Consider the following 24,782-nt stretch of genomic DNA (forward strand, 5'->3'; position numbering starts at 1 on the left):
GGGACTTGGGGGTCCCTCCCTTAATTCACGGTGTGGCTCAGCCCTCACTCAAGAAAGCCCGTCCAGCCACCAGCCACTTCATATTTCTTCATATCTGTGTGTTATGAGGTTTTATTTATTTACTTATCTTTCATTTTTAAGTGCAAGCAAAGGATAAAGCATTGTTCTAAACCCTATGGGAAATGCCAAGGGCCAACAGCCCTGCTATCCTAACATTTTTCTTTTTTCACAAGCTTTATTCATTTTTCTACCGGCCCTGCTATATAAGGGAATGGTAAGAAAGGCAGTAAGCATCTACATTAGGAAACCAAGATTCGCAGGCCAAAATGGAAAGTTTACTTTATTTGTGGTTTACGTGGAAACTGGAAACCTTAATTGGCGTTGGTGTGGGGAGAAGCAGGAATGAGCCCTCCTTGCAAATGTCCTGGAAAGTTTCATGTAAAGCAAACAAATGCACTAGAAACAAGCCATGCAGAGTAATATAATTGAATTCTCACAAAACTAATATATGGAGAAAGAGGTATGGTACAGAATGAGAAAAGAAGGAATCCTCTTTTTTTTTTTTTTTTTTTCTCTTCATGGCCAGGCCTCCGCAGATGTCCTTACGTGGGTGTGCTGACTCTGGCCTGCATGTGTGGGCTTCAGGGAGAAGACAGGTGCCACAGGGCCCGGACTGCAGGATGGGTGCACATGGCATCCTCGCACACGCAGGGCAAAGCCAAACACACACACTGTACCCTCTTTGAGGAATAGGCTGCGTCTAGAAAATTGTTTCCATGCCTCAGACTATTTTGGCCCACTCAATACAATTGGGCCAACAATTTTCTACTTAATGCAGATGGAAAATCGCTGATTTCCTGCCCTAACCAGCAAGGGATGTCAATCATTGCATTTTCAGTAAGAGGGGCTTCTTTTCAGTTGGCCCTACTGACTGGATATGGCTCAGAGCACGGCGGTGGCGGCATATGGGGGAGATGGGGAGTGGAGGTGAGGGGCAGTGACTGGAACCTTCACCAAGGGAGTTCTGTGGAGGGGAAGTTTTGTAAAAATCTGGTCAGGATTATTGCCAGGAGATCATGGTTCATCTCACTGGTACTACGATATCAGTGACATTGATGTGAAGCAAACACCACTGGACGTGTATGTCCGTTCTTTGTATATAATGTCCCCAGACATGTATACAGTGCATGTATATACACAACCATATGCTTATAGCTGCAGGCTTTGCCAGCTCTTTGAAAGAAACCAACCACGATACATTCTGAATGTCTGTGTTTTTGTTTCCCTTTTACCCAAGGTTCAGTCACCGACAAGCCCTTGAGCCAGGGTAACTCAGGAAGGAAAGGTGAGTAGAGTTTTACGCTCTATCCAAATGTTTGCTTCTAAAGCCAGTCCAAGAAGAGTTCTAGACAAGATGGAAGGAGCCTGGGTGTAGGCTAAAAGTCCCCCCACAGAAAATCTCCATTCCTATTCTAGGTTTCTTCCTAGAAGGACTGGGAGGAGGTAAGTAGGGCTCATACGGCGGTGGGGGTCCACGCTTCCAGAATTTCTGAGGGAGGTGAGTGAGCGCAGCATACAGAGCTGGCAGGGACCCTGAGAATCTTGGTTCCTGGGCTGTTCAGGCAGTCAGCTACCAGGTAGGCAGCAGGCAACCGAAAAGGACACGAAGGCAGTCATGTCCAAGTCTGCCCCGACCCTTTTGTTTTGGACACTGGCTTGAACATCTTTGGTTCCTCGCTGATTCTCCCTAATAACTGTTCTAGTACCTCAGATTTTCTTCACTAAGAGGAAACTGGCTTCACAGGCTTGCAACCCATGCTGCTGTTGTTTTGGAATTCTTAATCATTCTGTCTTCGAACTTGTGTTCTTTTACGGAAAGCCCAGTGGGACCAGGCAGCGGGCGTGTGCGTGCCCTCGTCACCCTGTTGGCATATTGCTTTTGTGGTGCGGGTTGTGGGGCTTCCACAGGACGCTAAAGATTTTAATCCTTCATTAGGTAGAACAACATTAAATGGAAAAATTTAAACCACCATGACAAGTCAGGAGAGAGACCATGGAAGAGAGGATCAAACTGTGCAGTTTGGTGTCCTTCATGGCACTATTTTCCTGCTTTTTGAACAAAGGGCCTTGCATTTTGATTCTGCACCGGGCTCTACAAATTATGTGGCTAACCTCAATTAAGGCGTCTGTCTGAGTGCTGTTTAGTGGAGCAGCCAACATGAGGACTAGGTCCCTGGGCTGTGCTGACCACAATTTCCAGTGTGAGGCACACTGAGCTTCACCACCGGGATAATGGAGAGGGAAAGAGGAGGTGAGAGCGCGCTTGCGCTCTAGTAGCTGCAGGGAACCAATACCAATGTCATTGCGTGTGCGAGCACTCCAGAGCCCCTGTTTCAGGCTCTTGGGTAAAAGCCCAGCCAGGAGACAGTAGCTGAGTTTGAGGCTTTGCACCTGTGTCTGGGTCTTGGGGACTTCATGTTCTTAAATGTCCACATGGAGCATCAGGCCTGGGTAGGATCAGCGTGAGGTACATGGGCTTGACCTGCACCCGTGGTCGCAGGGAGACTGAGGCAGGGCCTTGGAGCCCGCCCTACATGCTTATCCCATGGGAATGGGAAGAGGAGGCAAAACCACCCTGCCCGAATGCAGGAAATGAGACTCTGGAGAAGCTGCTGGCCTGAGTGCAGGTGTTCCAAGAGGACGTGGAAATGGAGCATCAGGATCCCACTAGAAAACATGGACTAATGGGCCTTCCTGCCAGCAGGAATGCATATGGAGGTAAAAAGAAGGGAGCAGATGCCTTTCCAGGTCCTTCCCAGGACAGGGAGAGGCAGCCGTGCCTGTTGGCGGTTCCCTTCTAGGTGGCAAAGTGGGAGAGGGGTGTGAATGTTTCTTCCTGCAAAGATCTGAACTCCTCAACCCTGTGCATGGCTTGTGTGTCTGTCTGCAATTTATTGAAGTTGCGATGGGGAGCTGCCTTCAGTTTGACTTGTTGCAACTGAAGACTTCAGGAACATCGCCTCTGCTCTGGGGCACGAGATCGCGGCGGTAGTAAAAGGCAATCGGCAATCATACAAAACCGACAGCCCAGATTTCCCCCACCAAAGGGAACTGAAGGCGTGATGCTGAATGGAGCACCCACGCCGAGAAGGGCAAACCGTGGGGTCTGGGATCTTAAACTATACAGAGGAGTACTTCCCAGGTTGCTGTGGCTTTGCACCCTGTGGACAAGAAAAGAAACAGACCCGTAGCCATTGCGGGCTCCTGCTGATCCAGCTGAGAGAGGACAGGACACCTGATTCCTCCAGGGACGGTGCGCGGAATAGGGGCATAGAGTCTGAAGCCTCATTGCAGAGATAAGTTGCTTAGTTTCCAGAAGCTTGCTCCCCTACACCAGATGGGCTCCTCCCTCCCAGATGGTTCTACAGAGCCTCTCTTTGGTACAGAGGCCTGGAGGGGCACACTCGCCCCTGGAGACTTGACTTTTGCCCAGAGCCTCTCCTTCCTTCTACTTTGGAAAGGATCCCCTTAGGTGCTAATCCTCTTCTCTTTGTCTGCCACGGGCAGTGTGGAGAAAAGCAGGCTCAGGCCACCTGTAGGAAGGGCCACCTGAAGCCACACCTGTCCAGGAAGCTGGAGCTGGAAGGGAGACAGGGTGCGAGAGGGCATTTGTAATATCCTGTGTCGGCCGCTGAGGTCCCTCTCTCAGCTGCCACTTAAGAATGGAATGTGCTCCGGAGGGCAGCAGGTGGGAAGACACAAAGGCCCCTTGTCCGAGCTGGTGCCCACACGTGGGGTTTCCTAGACCGGATCTCCCTAGAGCTGGGGCTCACAGCCCTCAGGCCTGCTGCGGCCCCGGCCCTGGAGCAGGCTGAGAGGCACACCCAGCAAGGACGCCCCGGGTCTGGGTGTGAGAGTGGTGGTGGCCGCGGAGGGGGGGTGGTGGGGGGAGGAGCGGGCCCAGGCCTTCCTCTCCCCCACCTTCTTGCCTCGGGGAGCCCGCTCCACTGACAGGGCTCAGAAGGATCGGTTCTCCCTGCCTGCAAGGAATGAAAAGGTGTATTGTGCGCAGACGGAGGGTCTGGTTGCCAGCCAGGAATTAGGCCTGCGGAGGAGCGGAGGAGAAGGCTGAGCAGAGGAGGCTCGGGGAGGAGGCTCCGAGAGATAGCCGGAGGAAGGGAGGAGGGAGAGAAGCCAGGCAGTAGCAGGTCACAGGCGGCTGGCCCAGACAGGAGGCCTGGCTCGAGGCTCGGGGTCCACAGGTGTGCGGCCCGAGGGGACACGTCGGGGAAGGAGGGAGGGAGGTGCTGTCATCTTACCCAGATGCACGTGCTCTGCGAGGGGAGGAGGGTCAGGACTTCAGACTATTTACTTAATCCCTTGGAATGTCCTTTCCTCGCTCTGTTCTTTGGGCCCCTTGTGTTTAACGGACCCCTTTATGGGAACATGTGTGGTAATTAACACGTGCAGCGTAGGGCCCGGGCCATGTGTTTGAGTTTCAAATATCCATTGATCTGGGGCACTCCCATCCTGGCTCCCCTCCCCTTCTTTTCCTTTGGTCCTTGCCCTTGAAGAGAGATGCAAGGTGGGGGCTGTCTTTGGGGAGTTGGGGGGCACACGTGCCTCCACATGTGTTTTATTGATGCTTCAGAGGACGATCGGAGGAGAGGAAGAGGGCTGCCTGCAGCCTCTTGAGCTCTGCCGATCTGCTGCTAAGAACAGTAGAAGGCTGCAGAAGCTGAGGTAGAGATGGATTGGACAGCTTGGGACATGGCTGGGGAGCAAAATGTGTTTTGAGATCGTGAATTTACCCCAAGTGGATTTTCCTGAGGTGCCTGTTTTTGTGGTCTTGATGAGGAAGAACGTGGATGATTTGGGGAGCATAGGAGCAAAGTCGGGGGCGGCTCCTGGGTAGGCTTGCTTGTGAGGTGTTGGAGGGGAGTTCGCAGCCTGCTGGGGAAGACCTCAGGGTGTAGAACTATGAAGCGGGAGAATGGGCTGAGAGCACTTGTGAAATTCTTTCCTGGCCCTTCTCTGGGAGCTTGCTTCTTCTGAGCATCCAGGACCCTGGAGATCCCCGGCTGATGCTTCAGTAATCGGTGAGGGAAGGTTGAGGACCATGAGGGGTTTTCTGTAGTTTGCATATTTCCTATTTGTAAGATGTCTGGGATTTAGTCATTAAAGGAAAGTGAGAGAAAAACAGAAACCTTAGCAGACTCTGCTTGCATTTTCTGCATGGACTTCTGTATTCGTTGAGCCAGTGGTGGAGAGGGGCAGAGCTCCCCAAACCCAGCCCACCTTGAATCCCCCAAGAGCTGCTCTGTATCCTGTGCTCTTAAGTAAAGAGTGAGTCACAGTTATTTGTGTCAGGGTCTCTTTTTCTGTCTCCATTTTTAGACTCTCTCTTAGAGTCTGGTCTACAGGTTGGTGCCAGCTTGAACGACCTGTCACTCGGGTGATGGGTTCAGCAGCATGTTTACTGAGGGCTGAGGGATGTGCTTCGGGCAGGGGTGATGAGCCGCAGGCATCCAGGACGACGGGGACAGTATGGCTTCCAGAACCAGCCCTCCTGTGGTCAGCACACCTGAATGAAGTTCGCCTCACTGCCCTGAGCTGCACTTCTCGGGCTGTCTCAGGACCTTCTACACGAGGCCCTCCTGCTCAAATGACTCTACCCTCTTCCCAGTGTCCCCTCTTTCCTCTCCCCCAGCACAGAGGGAGAGGCGAGCTCAGTAGCTGACCTGTTAACGTGGTCGTCAGATGGCAACAGTCTGATTCCCTACCATCTGGGGTTGGACGTAGTGGGCGTGGGCAGCTGATGACCTCGATGGGTCGACCTCTGCTCACACTGGATTTCCCCAGGGAGACGCAGTCATTCGAATACAGCACCTGCTGAGACAGGAGCGGGCCTAGGCAGCTCCAGACCCATGGGAGGCAGCCTTTCGCTGTCCGCATGTGTGTGGCTGCTGCCTGCCAGGGCCCCGAGCCGTGCTGACCAAGCCCGGCACATCGGGGTACCAGCTTTGCAGTGTAGACAGGTGTGCGTGGGTGTGCTCGAGCACACGTGCACGTGCCCTGTCTCCTTCCTTCCTCACTCCCCAGCTTGGCTCCATGTGCTCAAGCCCTGCCCTCCACCCAGTCCCTATGCTGGGGTCTCTGAAAGAAAGTTATGCGTGGAGGATTCTAAATGAAGAGTTTGAATCCCATTTCCAAGGACTGGAGAGGAAAGGGGTTTTAGGGATCTGGACAAGCCTCCTAGTCGTGGATTCTTTTGAGTCCCTGGTGTTATGTGTAACCTCTGGTGTTTCTACTTGGTTTCTTATTCTTTCATTCAACAAATATTTACTGAGCGTTTCCTAAGTGCCAGGCTTGTTACAATCACTGAGGACCCGGCGACAAGGAACACGATAAGAGCTCAGCCTTGCCTTGTGGAACTCACATTCTAATGGCCCTTAGCCTCTTTCTTAGAGAGGTTCCCTTCAGGGGGAGGGAAAGCCTCCCCAGGAGGCACAGGTTTCTAGGTGCTGGGAAGCTGTCACCTCTGCTGGGAGGCAAAGTAGGTGTCCCCTCCACCCAGCCCTGGTTGGTAGTCCCCATGGCCAGAGCCTTGAAGGAAAGACTCTTGGGGAACGTGCCTGGGATGAGCTTGGCCCACTGGCAAGTTCTTTTTTTATTTTTAATCTAAATTCAATTAGCCAACATACAGTACATCATTAGACTCGGATGTAGAGTTCAATGATTCATCAGTGGTGTATCAGTTTTGCTCATCACATCACGTGCCCTCCTTAGTGCCCATCACCCGTTGCCCCATCCCCCACCCACCTCAGCAACCCTCGGTTTGTTTTCTGCACTTAAGAGTCTTGTGGTTTGTCTCCCTCTCTGATGACTTGCCATTCATGTTCTTGATCCCACTGCCTGGTACCTTTGTGGGGTCCCCCAGGTCCAGGTGAGGACTCAGATGGTCAGGCCACTGAGAATTTGTTCATTGGCTCGCTGTCTCTTGAGTTCAGTTCCAGGCATGGCCCAGGAGTGCCGCTGGAAGCAGAGATTTCCGCGTGTGCACACAGAGGTCTCTGGGCCACATCTGAGCCCCTGTCTCCAGCTCAGAGCACCACGCAGCTCCTGGGGGAGAGGCCAATGAATCCCCACTCTCGGGTCCTGCCGTACCCAATTCTGTGCCAGCTGAAGGAAAACAGAGATCCAAGAGCTGCTTATTGGAAAGTCTACATGGAAAGGCAATGGGGCTAGAAGAGCTACAACATTTTGAAAATGAAAAATGAAGTGGGAGGTATCACTCTGATTTCTTTTAAAAACAAAGAGAGCTTTCATGCTTTACTCCCCCATGACCCTTGATAAAGTTTCAATTCATGCTTCCCTGTGTGCTTCCGAACAAATGCTGTGACCTTTCCCTTTTTAAAAATGTTTCATTTCTTTTTTCTTAAAAAAAAAAAAAAAAAAAAAAAGACTTCTTTTTTTTAGAGTAGTTTTAGCTTCACAGCAGAATTAAGAGGAAAGTACACAGATCTCCCATACAACCCCTGCCCCCACGCAGGCAGAGGTGCCCCACTATCAACGTGTACGCCAGAGTGACACATTCGTTATAATCAGTGAATCTTCACTGACCCGTTATCATCACCCAGGACCCATGGTTTACATTAGTGCCCACTCTCAGTGCTGGCATTTCTGTGGAAGTGGACAGGTGTATAATGGCACATGTCCACCATTTCAATATTACACAGAGTATTTTCGCTATCCTAAAAATCCTCTGTGCTCTCCAGTCCTGGCAACCCCTGCTCTTTTTACTGTCTCCATAATTTTGCCTTTTCTAGAATGTGACGAAGTTGAAATCATAATACCCTGGCGAAGACCTACAGTGCTCTAGTACTCAGTACAGTGTGGTGTCGGCCAAGGGATAGACACAAAGATCAGTGGAGCAGAGTAGGGAACCCAGAGAAAGGCCTGCCCAAGGCTGGCAAACTGATGGGACAGAGAAAGAAAGCAGTTCTGAGGAGGATGGCACTGTAGCGACTGGATATCTGTAGGCAAAAACAAAAACAAGAAACCCCAAGCCCTCAACCCAAACCCCATTTTCTTACACAAAAATGAATTCAAAGTGGATCTTGGACTTAAATGTAAAATGTAAAATGATTAAAACTTTTAAAAGAAAATATAGGAGGAGATTCTCAGAAATCATAGGTAGAGGAGTCTAGAACTCTTTTGTCTTAGAACTATAATCACATGATCCCCCAAATTTAAAATTTGTGAAATCTGACCTCATCAAAATTAAGAACTTGCTCTGAAGATCTTGTTCAGAGAACAAAAAAAGTACAGACTGGGAGGAAATACTTACCAACCACATATCCAGTGTAGGACTTCTATCTGGAACATGTAATGAGCTCTCAGAAAGTCAACCTGTTGAAAAGCAGTTCCATTTAAAAATGGACAAAATCCATGAATAGACATTTTACCAGAGCTCAGATGCAGAAGGCAGATACACACATCAAAAAGATATTCAACATCATTAGCCATAAAGAAATGCCAATTAAGATCATGAGAGGATATCACTACACACCTACTAGAATAGCTAAAATTAAGAAAAAAAAAATTAGGGACAATACCAAATGGTGGTAAGGCTGTGGAGAAACTGGATGTTTCACACATCGTTGGTAAAAATGTAAAATGATACACCCTCCGGGAGATATACTTTGGAAGTTTGTTTACAGAGTGAAAAACAAAACAAACAGTTATCCTATAATCTAGCCATGGTACTCCCGAGCCTTTATTCCAGACAAATGAAAACTTGTGTGTACTCAAGAACCCAAATGTGGATGATCACGGTAGCCTTATCTGTGGGAGCCGAAGAGGAAAACCACTCAGATGTCCTTCTGTGGGTGAAACACAGCTCGGTGCCTCCACCCCGTGGAACACGATCTAGCGGTAAGAGAGCACAAGCCATCCGTGTGTGCAAACCACGACTTGGATAGACCTCAAAGGCATTATGCAGAGTGAGAGAAGCTGGTTTCAAAAGGTCACCTCCTGCATGATTCCATTTAAATAACATTCTAGAAAAGACAAGATTGTAAAGATGGGGAAAGGATCCGTGGTGGCCAGGGGTGAGAGATGGGGTGGAGGAGGGCACGTGTGATGATCAAGGGGCCGTAGAGGGAGATCTTCATGGTGATGGAATAGTTCTGTCTTTTAATTGTGGTCACACGAATCAGCACGTTGGATAAAACTGCATAGAAATACCCCCCTCCCTGACACACATACACACATAAGTACCCGTAAAACTGGCAGAATGTGGATGAGGTCCATGGATGACCCCCCTTCAAAGTCCTGACTCTGATATTGTACAACAACGAGGTAACCTACATATTTGTAGGTTGCCTATGTATTTAGGTTCGCTATGATGATGTTACCATCGAGGGAAACTGGGCAAGACGTACATGGAACGTCCCTGTATTATTTTTGCAGTTTCCTGGGAATCTATCATTTTTTTCAAAATAAAGAGTTAAAAAAAACTAGCCCACTTCTCTTTGTGAACCCAGCTCGGAACTGACTCTGCTGCTGGTGGTTCCTCCTCTCCCTTCCTCCCTCCCTGCCCCCCCTCCTCTCCCTCCTCCTCCTCTTTCTTCTCTTCTTCTTCCATGTCTGGTCTATTTTTTTCACCAGCATCATGTTTTTGCTCTTATTCAGGGGAATGTGGAGCTTGAGGATGTAGGGAATTGTTTGCAAAAAAACAGCTTTGAGCTTGTTTCTGCTTCTTTTGGGAGGGAGTGTGCAGGTGGGTACACGGAATGTAAAACACTGATCTCTTGCTCTGGAAAGGACCCAAGGTGCCCAGATAACCGCTGTTCTCAAAGGTCAGGATTAGGAAAGCTCATACTACATGTCTGAGCCTCATTGTTCCTGGGACATGCATCTCAGGAAATGTTGACTAAAATTCCATCCTCCTCCTCACATGATTTGGGTCAGTGTCTTAAGGGACTTTTGCAAAAGGCACCGGTGTCTCCCTGTGATGCCCAGAATACATCATTCCAATTTCCACACTGGGTCCCTGAGTCACAAGCTGAGGGGGCTGGTGGCTCTGGCATAAATGTGGTCCCGTCAAAAGCAAGAACCTTCCAGTACTTCTGCCAGGCTGAAGTTTCTCTCCATGTCTTTGTAAAAGACGACCAATGGTGGTCTAAAAGAATTCATGAGGGAGGGTGGCTGGTGATGGACATGGCTTGGGCAGAGCCCAAGAATCGAAGGGGGCTTGGGATCGTGGAGAGACCTTCCGAATCTCGGGAGGGGGGGATTTCTTTTTTCCTCATTCTCCAAGGCTCCTCAGTCTCAGAGACCCCAAGAGCTGCCATTAATACAGATTCCTCCTCTGGCCCCTTTGACACATTTGCTTTTGAAGGACCTGGAAGAGAAAGCTCTTTGTATGTGGTCAGAATAAACTCATTGTACACTCGAACAATTAACTCCTCGGTGGACTCGCCAGCCCCTTGAAAGGCCAGGCCCTGCTTCCCTGGACCTCTTGGGCTCTATTCAGTCCCTTAAGCACACCAATGTTTTTGAGTTTTTGTTTTGTTTTGTTTGTTATTCTGAAAAGTCTTTCGCTGAGAATAGTCAGAGCGAATCAACATTTGTCCTCAGCCTGCATTTATCTCCACTTGCCAGAGAATGTCAATCAGGAATCAAAAAGCCAAACAGAGGAGGCTTTGAACGGTGTCATCAGGGGTCGAAGTGACTTCCAGCTGTCTGTGCGTGGGCCAGACCTTCTCGCAGGGCAAGGAATTGTGCTGTCACACAAACCAACTGTCTGAACAGGCTCGCGGAACCGGTGCAGGGGGGTGCGGCTTTGCGGGGCTGCACCTTAAGGAAGAGACAGGGTTGGGGGTTGGAGAAACTGGAAGGCCAAACTCCAGGACCCTGGGCCTGGGCAGTTTCCAGAGCTGCTCCCTGCCTCTGGGCCCGGAACAAATCACTTTCTTCCTCTGTGACGCCATCTCTTTTTATCTGCCCAGTGACGTCCTCTGTGCTGGCCATTGGTGAGACTAGATGAGGAAAGCCACCTGCCTCAAATGGAGTGTTGCAAAACCAAAGTGGTCTCATTATTGCAGATCTTGACATCATCCTTGAGAAATTCTTTCAGCTTTGCCTCATTCATTTAGTCATGAATGTAAGCTTGCCTTTTTTTTTTAATTTTTTTGTTTTATTTTTTATTTTGCTTTTATTCCCCCCCCCCCCGCCACTGTTTCCGAATTTACATTTTTCTCCCTGTAAGAAAAATGATAATCTTCGAATTGGCGTTTGCAGTGGCCTCTCCTCTTCTTGTTCTGGAAGAGTGTAGTGGTGTTAAAGAGGACTAACATCCTACTATGTGAGGTCCAAAAGCACCACCAACAATGAGCACGAGATATCACATCACCATGAACTTACGTGTCAACTGAGATTGAGATACATTTTTCTTTAAAATATGTGGGAGTCTCCCTGCCAATTAAGGATCACTGAAATAATTTAGCAGCTGCTGCCTGAGGTTGAATCTGAGATGACATTGGTACTCTAACAGCTTTACTGAAGCATGATTATATACCATAAAATTCACCCATCATAAACATACAGTTCAATGAGTTTAGCACATTTAGAGCATCGTGTAGCCATTACCAGTGAACATTTCCATCACTCCAAAAGGAAACCTTGGACCGGCTTCTGGTTACACCCCACTGCCTCCTCCAGCCCTGGGCACCTGCAGATCTGGACTCTATAGACTTATCTTTACTAAGCTTTTCATCTAAGTGGAATCCTACAATATGAGCATTTGTACATGGCTTCTTTCATTTAGTCTAATGTTTTTGAAGTTTATCAATAACGTCACTTGTATTCGGAATTCATTATTTTTCGTCGCTGCGTAGTATTCCATGATAGGGCCCTATCCCCATCTGTGGCCTGTTCACCAGTTGATAAACATTTGGGTTGTTTCCAGTTTGAGGCTTTTGTAAGTGATGGTGCTATGGATCTCTGCACACATGTCTCTGGGTGGACATGTTTTTCTTTTTCTTGGACAGATTCCCAAGAGCGGAATTTCTGGGTCGAATGGTAAGTTTATGTTTCACATTTCAAACAAATTGCCAAACTGTTCTCCAGCATGGCTACTCCATTTTCTATTTCCACAGCAAGGAATGAGGGTTTTTGTCTCTCCACACCCTGGCCAACATTTGGTATTTCCTATTTTTAAAATCTTAGCTATTCTGGTAGGTACATAGTGGTTTTAATCTGTATTTTCTTAGTAACTAATCATGTTGAGCATCTTTTCAGGCATCCTTCAGCTGTCCGTGCATCTTCTTTGGTGAAATGTCTACTATAGTATTTTGTTCATTTTAAAATCAGGTTGTTCATCTTCTTACTGAGTTGAAAGGTTTACTTTTTTTTTTTAATTTAAAAACTTTGATAGGATTTTAATTTTGTAAATCCAATTTGAAAAATAAGCAGTTGGTTAAGATGCTTTATACTCATAGCATTCATACCTTTAAAGTCCTTGCTCCTGAGCTTTTAAATCTTTAGTCCTGCACCTTGTCCCAAGACTGGGGCACCCTTCATTTCAGAAGAAGCTATCACTACCCAGAGAAGAAAAGTGAGGGGCTCAGGTAACCCAGTTTTTTGGATGTAAAGCCAGGATGTGGAGTGTGCCCCCACTGGAGACGGGGAGACTAAGCGGAAGCTTTTCTCTCTCCCCAGGGCTCAGTGTGGGGCCTGGTATTGTCCCAAGGCCTGCCAGGAAGCTGAACTGATGTGGACCTTGGACCCAGGCCTTGGACCTGTGTTTGGTCGAAGGGTGTGCTTGTTTGCTGGGTTGGGAGCCAGGGGCCCAGGTGCCCGGAGATGATGGTCAGAGGGTCCTGTTGGCTTTGGCTTGGCTTCTCATCCTTTGGGCAGCTGAATTTCACAGGTGGTTCTCCTGGCAGCGGGGCACCTTGTCTTTTCTCACTTCATAAAGATTTCTGTCTAGGGCCTCCACTGTGGCGGTCTGGCTATACCTCCTTACCCGTGGTGACCCCGCCCGGCAGGAAGATTCACTGCCCACACGTGCCTTCAGGTGCTTCGGGCCCTGGGCCTGCGTCTGGGCAACTGTGGAGGTCCTGGGCCCGCACAAGTGCCAAACTTTCCCGGGAGACTGGAAACACTCCTTCCTCCCCTGGGCAACGGAACATTGCTAATCGCTACACCAGATGGGCCGCCCGAGACTGTCATTGGATTGGTGGGAGGAAGCAGCAGAATGTTCTCTGTTACCCTGCTCCAGAGAGAGCTACGGCTCTTGGAATATGGGGGGATTTTTAGTTGAATATTAAAATCTCGCAGGAGCCATTTTTCACTTGGGTTCTCACCATTGTCCCTCCGGGAATGTTTGATTTCTCCCTTTCCCTCTGTGGCCCTGGAGGCCCCTAAAGTGAAGCCATCCCAGGTGGAGGGCCTGAGCCTGTGGGGCCGGACTCCTTAGACTGTGAACTCTGCATCCGGAGGAGCAACCAAATGCGCCTTGCAGCTGCCACAAGCCTTCATTCAGTGGCTGATTGAATTCAGTGGAAAGAGGTGTTAATAGAGTCAGGGGAAGTGATGCTATTAAAAAAAGTGACATTGTGTGGTTCTGCTCTGTGTTTATTCTCCTTCAGTGACTTTCAGATCAAACTTACATGGTTGTGCATCAAAAGATGCCTGTTCTGGACTCCGGTTGGAGGCAAACGAGCTATCCAGCAAGTTCACTCCTCTCCCCCTGCCCATATCTTGTTCCTAGGGATGATTGTCAGCTGGTGCAGGGTCGCCTCGGCCCCGGTAGGAGCTGGGTCTTGGTGTCAGCCGAGGAGAATAATAGCAGAGTCATGTGTCACCCGACGGTGGGGCTGCTGGCCTCCGCCTCTGGCCACGATTAGGGTCTCTCTAGAGCTCCAGTCTGAAGATCCCAAGGGTGGGGTGTGAGTCTGACGCTCAAGAAAGGGATCAGAACTCTGTGTTTTTCCTCCCTCCCTGATAAGATGCAGGGAAGTCGGCCAAAGGTTTTGGGAGCTCCAAATGGCGGCGGGTGGTGGGGGGTTTGTTATTAAGGCTGATCTGACTGGCGTCGCAGAGACTCTCTGAGAACTTGCTTTCTCCATTGTTAATGAACTCAGTGGAGGGGATTAAGAGGTATAACCTTCCAGTTACAAAATAAATAAGACATGGGGATGTAGTGTGCAACACAGGGACTATATCCAGTAATACTGTGACACCTTGGTGCGGTGAGAGAGGGAACTAGACTTACTGGGGTGATCATTTTGTAACAACCGTGAACATCAGCTCACTATGTTGTACACCTGAAACTAATACCATATTGTATGTTGATTATTCTTCCATTAAAATAAATAAATACCAGTTGTTATACCAATTATAATAACTTGTATTTATTCTTCTTAACAATAAGAACTGTTGGTAAAACAAACAAACAAATAAATATAAATAAATACATAGCAGTTAAATGAATAAAATGACCAAAAAATAGTTAGTGCGTGGAGAATGTAGTGTTCAGTTGTACAAGATCTCTGGGGGGATGGTGTAATCATCCCACTGCCTGAGACCACGGGGCTCTTCTTCTCCTACCCCACGCCCACCCCCGCCCCTGCCCAGGGAGAACACAGAGAAATCTCTAAACTATGCATTCTCAATGGAGGCAGAGATATCAAGAAAGGGAAGTTGACTGGGGGTGGGGGGAGGCAGGGGGACAAAAGAGCTCTTGTTCTTTTTTCATATAAAGAGCAGATACACATATAGTACAGAAGCAGATACACACGCAGTGTCTGTGTTATGAATATTTCACTAGGAAGGCGATTAGGAAGAAAAAGTCTAAAAATGCTCTTTAGCTGGGCAGTAATGAAAAGTTGAGAGACACTGACCTGCACTGAGATTTGGGGGGATCTTGGTGGAAGTAACCCAGCGTCCTGAAGGACGGCCAAGTCTACACTCACTCCTCCGCTGCAGACATTCTTGCTCTGCGAAGAGTGGCCGACTCTCTGCTGGGACCCTGTGCATTAGGACTTGTTCCTGGGAACTTCGTGCTCCCGTCATCTGCTGTAGAAATTTCAAAGCCAGTTCAGGCTTCAGTTTCTCACACCCCCTTCTATCTTGCTTGCCCCCCTACCTCTCCCTGGGAACGGGCGGGCACGGTGTTTCATACTTAGAAGTATTCTAGGGATTCCTGATTCTCTCCAGTTCAGCATACTGGAGAGAGGATGGTCCTTCCTGCCTTTTCTTCCTTTTTAGGGGAGGATAGAGAAATAGCTAGGTGTTTGGGAGGGAATAAGCACAGCCTCTTGTTTGCCTGAAGCTCTTCAATGAGGACCACTAGGTACTTGGCTGGTACCTTTCACAAAAGGGCAGGAAGGAACTGGGGACACCAGGATTTGAGGCCACGAAGTATGCCAGCCTTACCCTAACATGCCTGGCGCAAAGCTCAGGACTGCTAGGGAAGGTACACACCCACCCCCACCCCCTAGCTTCCCTGCAGGGAGGACCACGGCTGATAGTCATCCTGCCAGGTCACGTGGGTTGATGAGGAAGGGCCTTCCAAGACCATGACAGTTGAGTTCCCTCTTGTCCCACCCCTGGGATGGTGAACATACACCTGGATTTGTCTTACTGTTGGTGTCTCTCTGTGGTTCTTTTTTTCCTTCCTGTTCTTTCTTTCTTTCTTTCCTTTCTCTTTGGTCTTTTCATTGGGACTTGGCCGGGCCATGTGCAAACCCCAATCATTCAACAGTGCTGGAGAGTAGATAGTATTTACCTCAATAATGGTAGTCTCTTTTCGATTCTTTTTAACTCTCAATTCAGATGACGGGTCGAAGCCGACACCCACGATGGAGACTCAGCCCGTGTTCGATGGAGATGGTAAGCTCTTGTATCACTTCCGACTCGTATACTCCCAACCATGTTTAGATTTGAGGAACATCTTTCCTTTGGATGTTTGTATAAACTTTATTATTATTTTTTTCTTTTTTAATTTCAGTTTTCCCCAGGTTAGGCTGCGTTGTTTTAACCTTTAAAAAAAAAATGCAGATCCTCCCAGGAACTGGTACACTCTCTACTTCTGGAAAGGCCCTCTGTTCTAGCCAGGCTTCCTGACTAGCTGCATTTGTCCAATAATAACACAGCCTGGATGGACCCTTTGAGTTGCCAAGACCAAAGAGCCATGGCTGAGAAAGACAGGCCAGCACTGTCCCTTCAGTAGATGAACCAACACTTACAAGTCCCTTCTCTGTGCCCACCATTGTGGTAGGCCTCTGGGGGACCAAGAAGGAGTAGTTGAGATGAAGCCTTTGCTCTCAAGACAATGGCAACTACTGGAGAGCTTTAGATGTTAAATTATAGGGTCTTAGTTTTTATTGTAGTGGACATTTTTGGGAGAAAGGAGATCACAGTGGTCTGGGGGAAGACTATGTGAAGAGACAGCACCCGGGCTGGATTGTGAAAGGGGAAGGGAAGAATCAGGGCAGTGGGGGGACTGATATGGACAGAGGGGGAGAGTATGGTGAGGCTGAGGTATAGTAGGAAAGTAGGAGGAAAGAGATAGGTTAGTGGACCTGGTTTGACAAAGTTGGACCTTGAGAGCATTTGAGAGGGAATTCTAGGACAAGAGACATAGTATTGCTGGTAGGTAGATAGAGGCTGAATGTCCCTGGGGGTATGACGGCTAGACAGGAGGAGTGTGGGGTGCAGAAGGCTGGCCTCTATTTTGAGTTTGAGCTGCTCATGGCCTACATTCTTCAGTGCACTTTGCCATATACTCCAGGCTCCCATGAGGGGAAGTAGGAAGCTTGGCAAAATGCAGTTTCTAGAAAGTCTGACACCGGGGTTCGGCTGTCAGTGCAGCAAACTTTGAGCAGCTTTCAGCTGAGTGTATCCAGACCTGGATCATGAGACTGGACTGGGAGACAGGAATAAAAAGAAATGATGCCACTGGTCAGTACTGTGCCTATGGATGTCCCGAGCAGAGGCCCACCTCTAGGTAGAAGGACTGACATGTGAGCTCTCCTTTACAACTGGTTATTTAGTGGAACATACATACATGTGTTCATGCCTAGAAATTCAGATGTTTCTGTGATCCACAAATCTCCTGGATTTTTGGCAAGTTGGGGATCTCGAGGGATCAGATGGGAAATGGAGACCATGTCACCTTGGGAGATCGCCCCAGCAATTTCACTGAAGGACTCATCACTCTTGAGTTCAGGGTCCTCCCGATTCTCATACCACTTGTCCATCATGTGACCCAAGCCCCAAAGGGCCTAGAGATCCCCTGCAAGCTCTCTGGATGGAGGATTCAGCCTGTGTCCATGAGAAACCATTAGGAAGGATATTGACGCACACATTGGACTCACCACTTTCCTTCCCATGTGGAACAGAGTCTCAGCAAGCTGAAATCTGTTGTGGCTCAGTCATTTCCTCCAAAATGGTCTCTGTGGTTTGTTTGGCATTCATTTGTTGATTTATCCCCTTTAAATCTTCTTCCAGGGATGCAGCTGAGAGAGACTTGGCTTGGCCCATGCTCCTCACCTCCTGGGATAATATTTTTATTCCTGGATGGAGCGGCTCAGCGCCTCTGGACTTAGACCACTCTGCCTCTGAGCAGGGGAGGCCCTGGTTGGCTCCCATGAGCTGGTGGGGAGAGGAGCTTCCGTAGTGAGAAGGGAGAGGTGTTGGGACAAAGTGGATGTGAAATGAGGAAGAAAGCTCAAAGCCTTGATGCCTCAGGCTTTAGAAAAAGTTCCTGAAGCCTGGGGGCTACCCTCCAAGTTAACCACTCCCTTTGCCCAGATTTTCTCACTACTTCTTCTTCTTCTTCTTTTTTTTTTCTGCCCCAGAAATTACAGCTCCTACTCTGTGGATTAAGCACTTGGTAATCAAGGACTCCAAACTGAACAACACCAATGTAAGGAATTCAGGTAAATAATCTGCCTGGGATTGTGTTTGTGCCCGAATCACCTGCAGTTGCCCCACAGTTGCCCCACAGTTGCTCCGTGACTACCCGCAGTATGGGCTTGGGCAAGTCATCTAACGTGTCTTGTCTTCAACTTCTACAGCTATAAAGCGAGATTAGATGAGTGAATCCCTTCCAACTTTAATTTTCTTCAATTAGTAGCTCAGGTATCATCTTTCATGAGGAGCTGATCTTTTAGCAAAAAATCTTTTGACTGTATGTTTTTCTGTTTTAATTGACTCTACATGCCATGCAGAAGAATTTGAAAAAAAAAAATGACCTGGCATGGAAATGTTGGACCACAAGGCTTAAGAGACTTGGTTCTTGTTTTCTTTTTTTTTTTTTTTTAAAGATTTTCTTTTTAAGATTGTATTTATTTATCTGAGAGAGAGAGAGCAGGAGAGGAGAGGTCAGCGGGAAGAGCAGACTCGCTGCTGAGCAGGGAACCTGATGTGGTACTCTATCCTGGGACTCCAGGATCATGACCTGAGCCGAAGGCAGTTGCTTAACCAACTGAGCCACCCAGGAGCCCCGGTTCTATGTATTTTTTTAAGGCTCCAAATAGTTGCTTATAGTCCTGTCATTTCTGGTCTCATCTTTTGAGGGTCTTGTGAGTGGTCAGGTTTGGTACTGGCTGAGCTCCTTGTAGAAGGGTGACGAGTTTTGGAGGGTGATCAGATTCGTAGGACTCTTTCATAGAGTTCGTTTATCATCAATGAAGACCAAAGTCAATAAAGTTCATTTCACCATCAGTGAAGACTGGATGTCCACCGACAGGAAAGTGTATTAACAAAGCCAATCTGTATCTCCATCGTGGGGAAATCACCCTTCTATTCGCCTAAGACTTCATTGTGAGAAATGCCCCTCTGCATAGTTTATGCCTGCATAAATGTGATGAATTTCATTTCAGCCATATCATTTTCTCCCTATGGATATCAAGGTCTATAAACAAAAGATCTGTCCCTTTGAACTGATGGGTAGTTTTAGAAGACCTTTAATTAGTGAGTGGGCTGTCATTGAGCCCTTTTAGGTGTATCCATCTGCCAGCTCTAGCCTAAAGGTGGGAGTGGGGGAACTCAAGTGTACCAAGGAAGTTACCCATTTTGATGACCCCATGCAGCATCTCTGGATTTTCTCTGTGATGTGGGCGGGTCAGTACCTCCGCATGTGTCTGGTTCCCTGATTGACAAAAGCTGGAGATAGGGGATGATGGGGTTGGAAGAAGACCATGTGAGTCCCATGGGCCAGGGTCTTGGACAGAACAGTGCCGTGGTTAAAGCACAGGTGTTGGAATCAGCAAAACCTGCATTTGCTTTCAGGCTTCTGCACTTAGCGAGAGATCCAGGCAAGTGAAATAATCCTTCCAGCGCCTCAGTTCTCTATCTGGGGGTCATGATCTTTCCCTTGAAGGACTTTGGGTAAAGGTTAACCAAGATACTGTCTATCTGGTACTTAACCAGTGCCTGGCTAAGTGGTAAACAGTGAGGACAAGAGAAGCTGAAAGTACATTAGTTATTGCGATCATCATTGCGGTGGGAAAAATGGGAATGTTAATGATGCCACTTACAGTGAGAATTCTTCAATTCAAGCTTCTTTGGAGACCCTCCTTCCACCTCCCCTCTTGCTGTTAGACAAATGTGATAAGTCAAAGTGACATGGTTTTGGTGGCAGTGGTCCCCCTATCCCTGGCCCCCACCTCCTCCCAGCAGATCTGCAAAGCCTTTATTTAGAGGCTTTATTGTCACTCTGTGACCAGTGGCAGCTATGACAGTCAGTGCTCTCTGAAATCCTGCATCACCCTTTGCCTGGAACACTCACTTGACATTTAGCAGTTGCTTCCAGAAATTGCTTTCATCTACCAGTGGTTAATTTCTCTACCAAGGCTCTAAACTCTGTGAGGACAAGGGCTTTGTTGCCTGCCTATTATATCTATTATAGAATCTAGCTCACTGTGTTTGAGTGCTCTGGGGGAGGACAGAAAAGACCATCATCACCATCATCATCCTCATCATCAAAATCGGAATCATCCTTTCGGATCCTGCACACCTTACAGGTGTTATCTCCTTGAAGCTTCACCACCACCCAATGAGATAAGTGTTGTTATCGCCTCCATCTGACAGGTGCAGAGATGGAGGCTGAGCGAGAGGAAGTAACTTATCCTGGGTCCCAGCTAGTAGGGGTGGGGCTGGGGAAAATGATTTATCTTTGTGAATGGAGTGCTTGTGTTCTTGGGCTCTTTTCTCCGAGCGAAGTAAAGTGGTGATATGAAGCTATCTGATGTTTGCTTCCGCTCAAGTTCTTCAGCTTTCCATTCCTACCTGTCCTGGATAGTTGCCAACTGGATGACTACTGGGTCTTCATGGAGAAATGGTATCCAGGCAGGCACAACCGCCCTCCTTTTGTTGGTGTGACCCAGCCATCTTCATTTTTTTCCTGGTTGGACTCAGTTATGTCTGGAGGGTTAGTGTGTAGAAGAGGAAAGTTCAGGGATAGCCAAAGCCTCCCTGCGAGAAATTGAGGTCAGCAATAATTATCAGAGATCTAGACCTTAGGCATTTTCTGGTAAACTGAGAACTTTCTCCATCATGATCGAGTGGTAATACTCAGTACCTGTTGATCCTTTTGATGGAATTATGTATAAAAAAACATGGTGTCACAAAGGCATTTAGGCAGGGATTGGCAAATGACCAGCTGCCTGTTCATGCAAATAAAGTTTTATTGGAACACAGCCACACCCACTTATTTACATATCACCTATGGCTGTTTGGGGGCTGGAACAGCAGAGCTGAATAGTTGTGACAGAGACTGTCTGGCCTGCAAAACCTAAAATGCTTTCTATCTGACACCTTACAGAAAGCAATTTGTTGGCCCCTGGTCTGTGGGTCGGAATTAGAAGAATCTGGACGGGAATGTGTGCATGGGGGTGTCTTTCTCCTGGTGCCTGGCCCTTCTCATAGACCAGGCAGAAGTAGGGGCCATGCCTTGGGAGAGGTTTCCAAACATGCCCACGGAAGCCTGCATCGTCAGCTCAGGAACTTGGGGCAGCTCACGTGGCCCTGCCCTGTCCAACGTGAACCTTTGCCGAGCTTTGGCATTCTGTCCTGGTGTATTCTCTCACAAATGGATGCCGGGGAGGCTTCCTGACGTCTGGCTTTTGTGGGCAGAGCTAGGAATCATTTTTATACAGAAGTGGTAAACCTCGGAATGGCATCAGCATGGGCTTTGGTATCAGACAAACCAGGAGACCTGGCTTCCCGTGCTGGCTTCCCGTGAGAGGCTGAGTGACCTTAAGAAAGTTCACTAGTTGTGAAACAAGGTTCTGAGTGCCTTGCAGGGTTTTTCTGAGGATTCAACGATATATGTGAAATGCCTAACACAGAGTTAGGTATATCATGAATGATTTAAAAAATAATGGCTACTCTTGACGGAATATCTTTAAATCTTGTGCCAAGTGCTCTTCATGTTATCTCATGTGGGTTGATGAGAAGTCAGATAACATGTTAGTGATAACTCGTGTCTGGGCAGCTGGCTCTGGTACAGAGTGGAGCCTCTGGGTCAAGCGCCCGAGGCAGTTTCCCATTGGAGTTTGCCAGAAGATTCTGGGTTAGGAGAGCTTCACCCCCCACCCATGGAAAGGGTGAAGCAGGACTCAGAAGCCAGTCTAGGTGAGCGCTCTTCCCACTCTCTCTTAGAGGCAAGAAGGCCATCCTAGTCCCTTCTACCACCCCAAACATCCTTCTTTCCCACTCAGACCCTGTGACGCCAGGTTTGTTTTCTGGCCTGGGGACTGTTGATGTTGGAAAGGTTCCACTGGGCAGCTGAAGCTTTGCAATAACATGACACATATGCCTGCAGACTTATCCTGTCTCCTTCTCTCCTCCCGGGGGTGTCGATCCTTGTTTTTAAGGCTTTGTCTTGTGTTCCCCGTGGTCAGTATTGCCTTTTGAGGACTTGGCAGCCTCAGTGTCGATGGGTTTGCCCCTCTGGGCTCCTGTCTCTGATTCTGGTCTCTGTTGCACCAAGAGCTCTCTTGCCTTTGGGAAGACCTGGCCAGCCGACACCCTAGAACTTGACACCAGCCATCCTCTCACACACGAGTGTTGGCCAGAGACTGTGTTCTGCTTTTAGGACCAAATATGAACTCTTGCGGAGCTTTTGGTATCAGAAGCTGGCTACCAAAGCATTTCTTAACATAACTAGAGTATAAGAATCTTTTTTAATCATCTGCATTTTATAGAAGAAATCAAAGAGATTAAAGAAATGATGAAAACTAGGCTTTGTCTCATTCTTCATCCCGTATTTCATGTCCCACTGCTTCTAATTTTACTATGTGCAGACACTTTCCTACAGCTATGATTTATAAAAGTCTCTCTCTCTCTCTCTCTTTTTCTGTATGACAGAGTTCTGTGCTTTCTTGTTTGGGAAAATACTCTCAGGAAATATGGTCGTGTGAGCCTTACCTCTTCTCTTGGAGCAGCACAGTGACGCCCTCATGGCACATAGGCCCTTTCCCTCTGCTCCGTCGTGGCTGGCTACCTCTTGGAGCCACTGGTGGGGTCCTTCGACTTCTCTTCTGCCTTCCCCATCTTTTTCCTTTCCTTTCCTTTCCTCATTAACTTCCTTCATGATCTGATCTGGGATTTTGAGAAGGCCCTAGAACTCGACCCTGGGGGTGAAATCCAAAAGCACTTGCTTTTCCTCCCTTGCCTCTTTGCCTGGCAGAGCTTCCTTCCAGACGTCCCTGAATGTGGGAGCGTGTGGGAACTCTGCTTCCCTGAGACAGAGCCGTCAGCAGGGTTACAAGGTGAAAATCATTTCTTGTACGTTTTGCCACGAACACAGCCCCGTCTCCTCACACGTGGGAGCGTTTGCCTACCTCACCGTCCGCATGGCCGGTCAGATGTTCGCAGCACCCCTGCTCCTTCCTATCTGCTGGCGTCAGAGCCCTGCTCCTCTCGGCCCGCTGTGGGCCCCTGGGCTGCATTTGGACCGCTCCTTCCTCACCAGGGAAGCTCCTGCCGGGACAGCTGCGGTGACTGGGATGCAGGGTCACTGAGGCAAGGACACCTCCTGGCCGGATCCCCCATCCCCCAAACCAGCACTCTTGGCCTGCCCAGAAACCGCGGGGTGATGTAATGACCTGAGGCCTGGAAAAATAAACAGCTCTCAGGGAAACCAGCAGTAGCCGTTGTAAGCAAATACCCCGCAGCCACCTGGAACCTCACACATGACGTGATTGGAAGGAAGAATGAGTAATCCGCTAACGTTAGCAGCCGAGGACGGGTCTGGGCTTGCGAGCATTTAAAATATCTGTATAAAAACAAACCCTTGAAGTTTATTTCTATAACTGGCCTTCTGGATGCCTGCCCATTTATCTGCTGCAGGTGTCTTGGTCCGTCATAGCCAGAGAATAGAGCTGGGGACAGGGAAAGGTGGTCATGCCTTTGGCCCTCTCCGTAGCAGCAAAGGCCTTTCTCAAGCTTTCCCTCTGCAGACAGGACCCGTATGCGCATTTGGAGGCCCCGGAGAGCCCAGCCCCGCATCCATTTTTCCTCGTTTTTAAAAATTAGTTTTCCCAGTTGTCTTGCTCCTTTGCCGCACCGCATCTGCTTTGGACACAGGGGTGTGGTGACGGGCCAAGGTGAGGTGAGAGTGTGATCGGCCTTTGGACCTAGCTTGAACAGCAAAAGTTTTGTTTTGTTTTGTTTTGTTTTTAGGTGAGTTTGTGTGGTTTTTGGTGCTGATAGCAAAACCATGTGCCCTAGCATTTTCTTTTGGCCTCTGCTACTAAAAACCTGAAACTACAGGTCCCTCTAAGGTATTGTAATTGGCTCCTTCCCATTTGCTAGAAGTCAACTATGGTCTCCGCTCTGAGGATCCTCATTCTGTGTTTATTTGTAAAATGGCTGCGAGAAGGCGGAGTATATGTCTTATAAACACACTCCCACGTAAGTGTTTTTGGGAGATGAAGAGTGAAGTTAGACACTTTTTATGACAAATTAAAAACTCTCTCTTTCTCCCACCAATCCCTGCCCCAGCATGTGCCCCCTTCTTCCTTCTTGCCTATATGCGTATTTGCTAGTTTTTGTCCTTAAAGGACAGAGCTTGTCAGATCAAGGTCAATGAAGTTACTGAGCAAAACTAGAAAGAAGACTGCTTGCCACTTCTCACTACTTGTCATTGCAAAACCACTGGGAAACATTTCACATTCTTGTTGGTGGAAGGGTCACATGAGCTCACTTAATAGTGTGAGGCAGGAGAGATGGAGCCTTTTCTAAAATTTGAGGGGATGTGAGTCAGTGATGCTCTGGGGGAAAAGTTAAAAAAAAAAGTGCCTATATTCTATATTGGGACTATCCATTCTCGAAGAAATATCTGCTGTAGAATTTATATCTTGTTTTCCTCCACTCCTCAGTTTCTTCTGTGTGGGAAGGCAGAGGTCGGTGCTTCCAACAATGGTGAACCATGCCTGGTCATTTTAGGTTCCACAGAGAGAAATCATTTGGACAGGCCGGTTGGTTTGTAATTTTCCCTTCCACGTCCTCACCCACGACGTTTTGTCCCAGCAGCATGCCCTATTTCCAGAGCCGACTGCAAACACCCCTGTGAGTAGGTGCCCTGAGCCAGCTTCGGGAATGTGGGATGGGCATGGTGACTTTTGTTCTGGGGATGGGGCCTCTGAGCCACAGGATGGCTCTGAAGGTGTTGAGAGGAACAAGGGAGAACCCGGAACCAATGCAATAGCCTTGCTTAACCCCTTCCTAGTGCTTGGGTTCCGAGGGGACGTGGGAGG

General features: G+C 48.3%; 1 protein-coding gene and 1 long non-coding RNA gene across 4 annotated transcripts in view; one reads left to right on the plus strand and one right to left on the minus strand.

Moving 5' to 3' along the window:
* SMOC1 (SPARC related modular calcium binding 1) overlaps window positions 1–24,782 on the plus strand; it is a 149,296-nt gene that overhangs the window by 95,393 nt on the left and 29,121 nt on the right. For all 3 annotated transcript variants that reach the window (XM_032344612.1, XM_032344613.1, XM_032344615.1), the window contains exons 5-7: window positions 1,298–1,345; window positions 15,814–15,903; window positions 17,874–17,954. In XM_032344612.1, the coding sequence (XP_032200503.1) occupies window positions 1,298–1,345; window positions 15,814–15,903; window positions 17,874–17,954 (219 nt within the window). The remainder of the gene's footprint in view (window positions 1–1,297; window positions 1,346–15,813; window positions 15,904–17,873; window positions 17,955–24,782) is intronic.
* On the minus strand, window positions 6,839–23,159 carry LOC116591597. The gene is made up of 3 exons (XR_004286063.1): window positions 22,866–23,159; window positions 8,351–8,412; window positions 6,839–7,182 (listed from the first exon to the last, which is right to left on the minus strand). It is a non-coding gene; the product is annotated as an uncharacterized LOC116591597 (long non-coding RNA).

Source organism: Mustela erminea, chromosome 5 (assembly GCF_009829155.1).
Source record: "Mustela erminea isolate mMusErm1 chromosome 5, mMusErm1.Pri, whole genome shotgun sequence".
Taxonomy (NCBI): domain Eukaryota; kingdom Metazoa; phylum Chordata; class Mammalia; order Carnivora; family Mustelidae; genus Mustela; species Mustela erminea.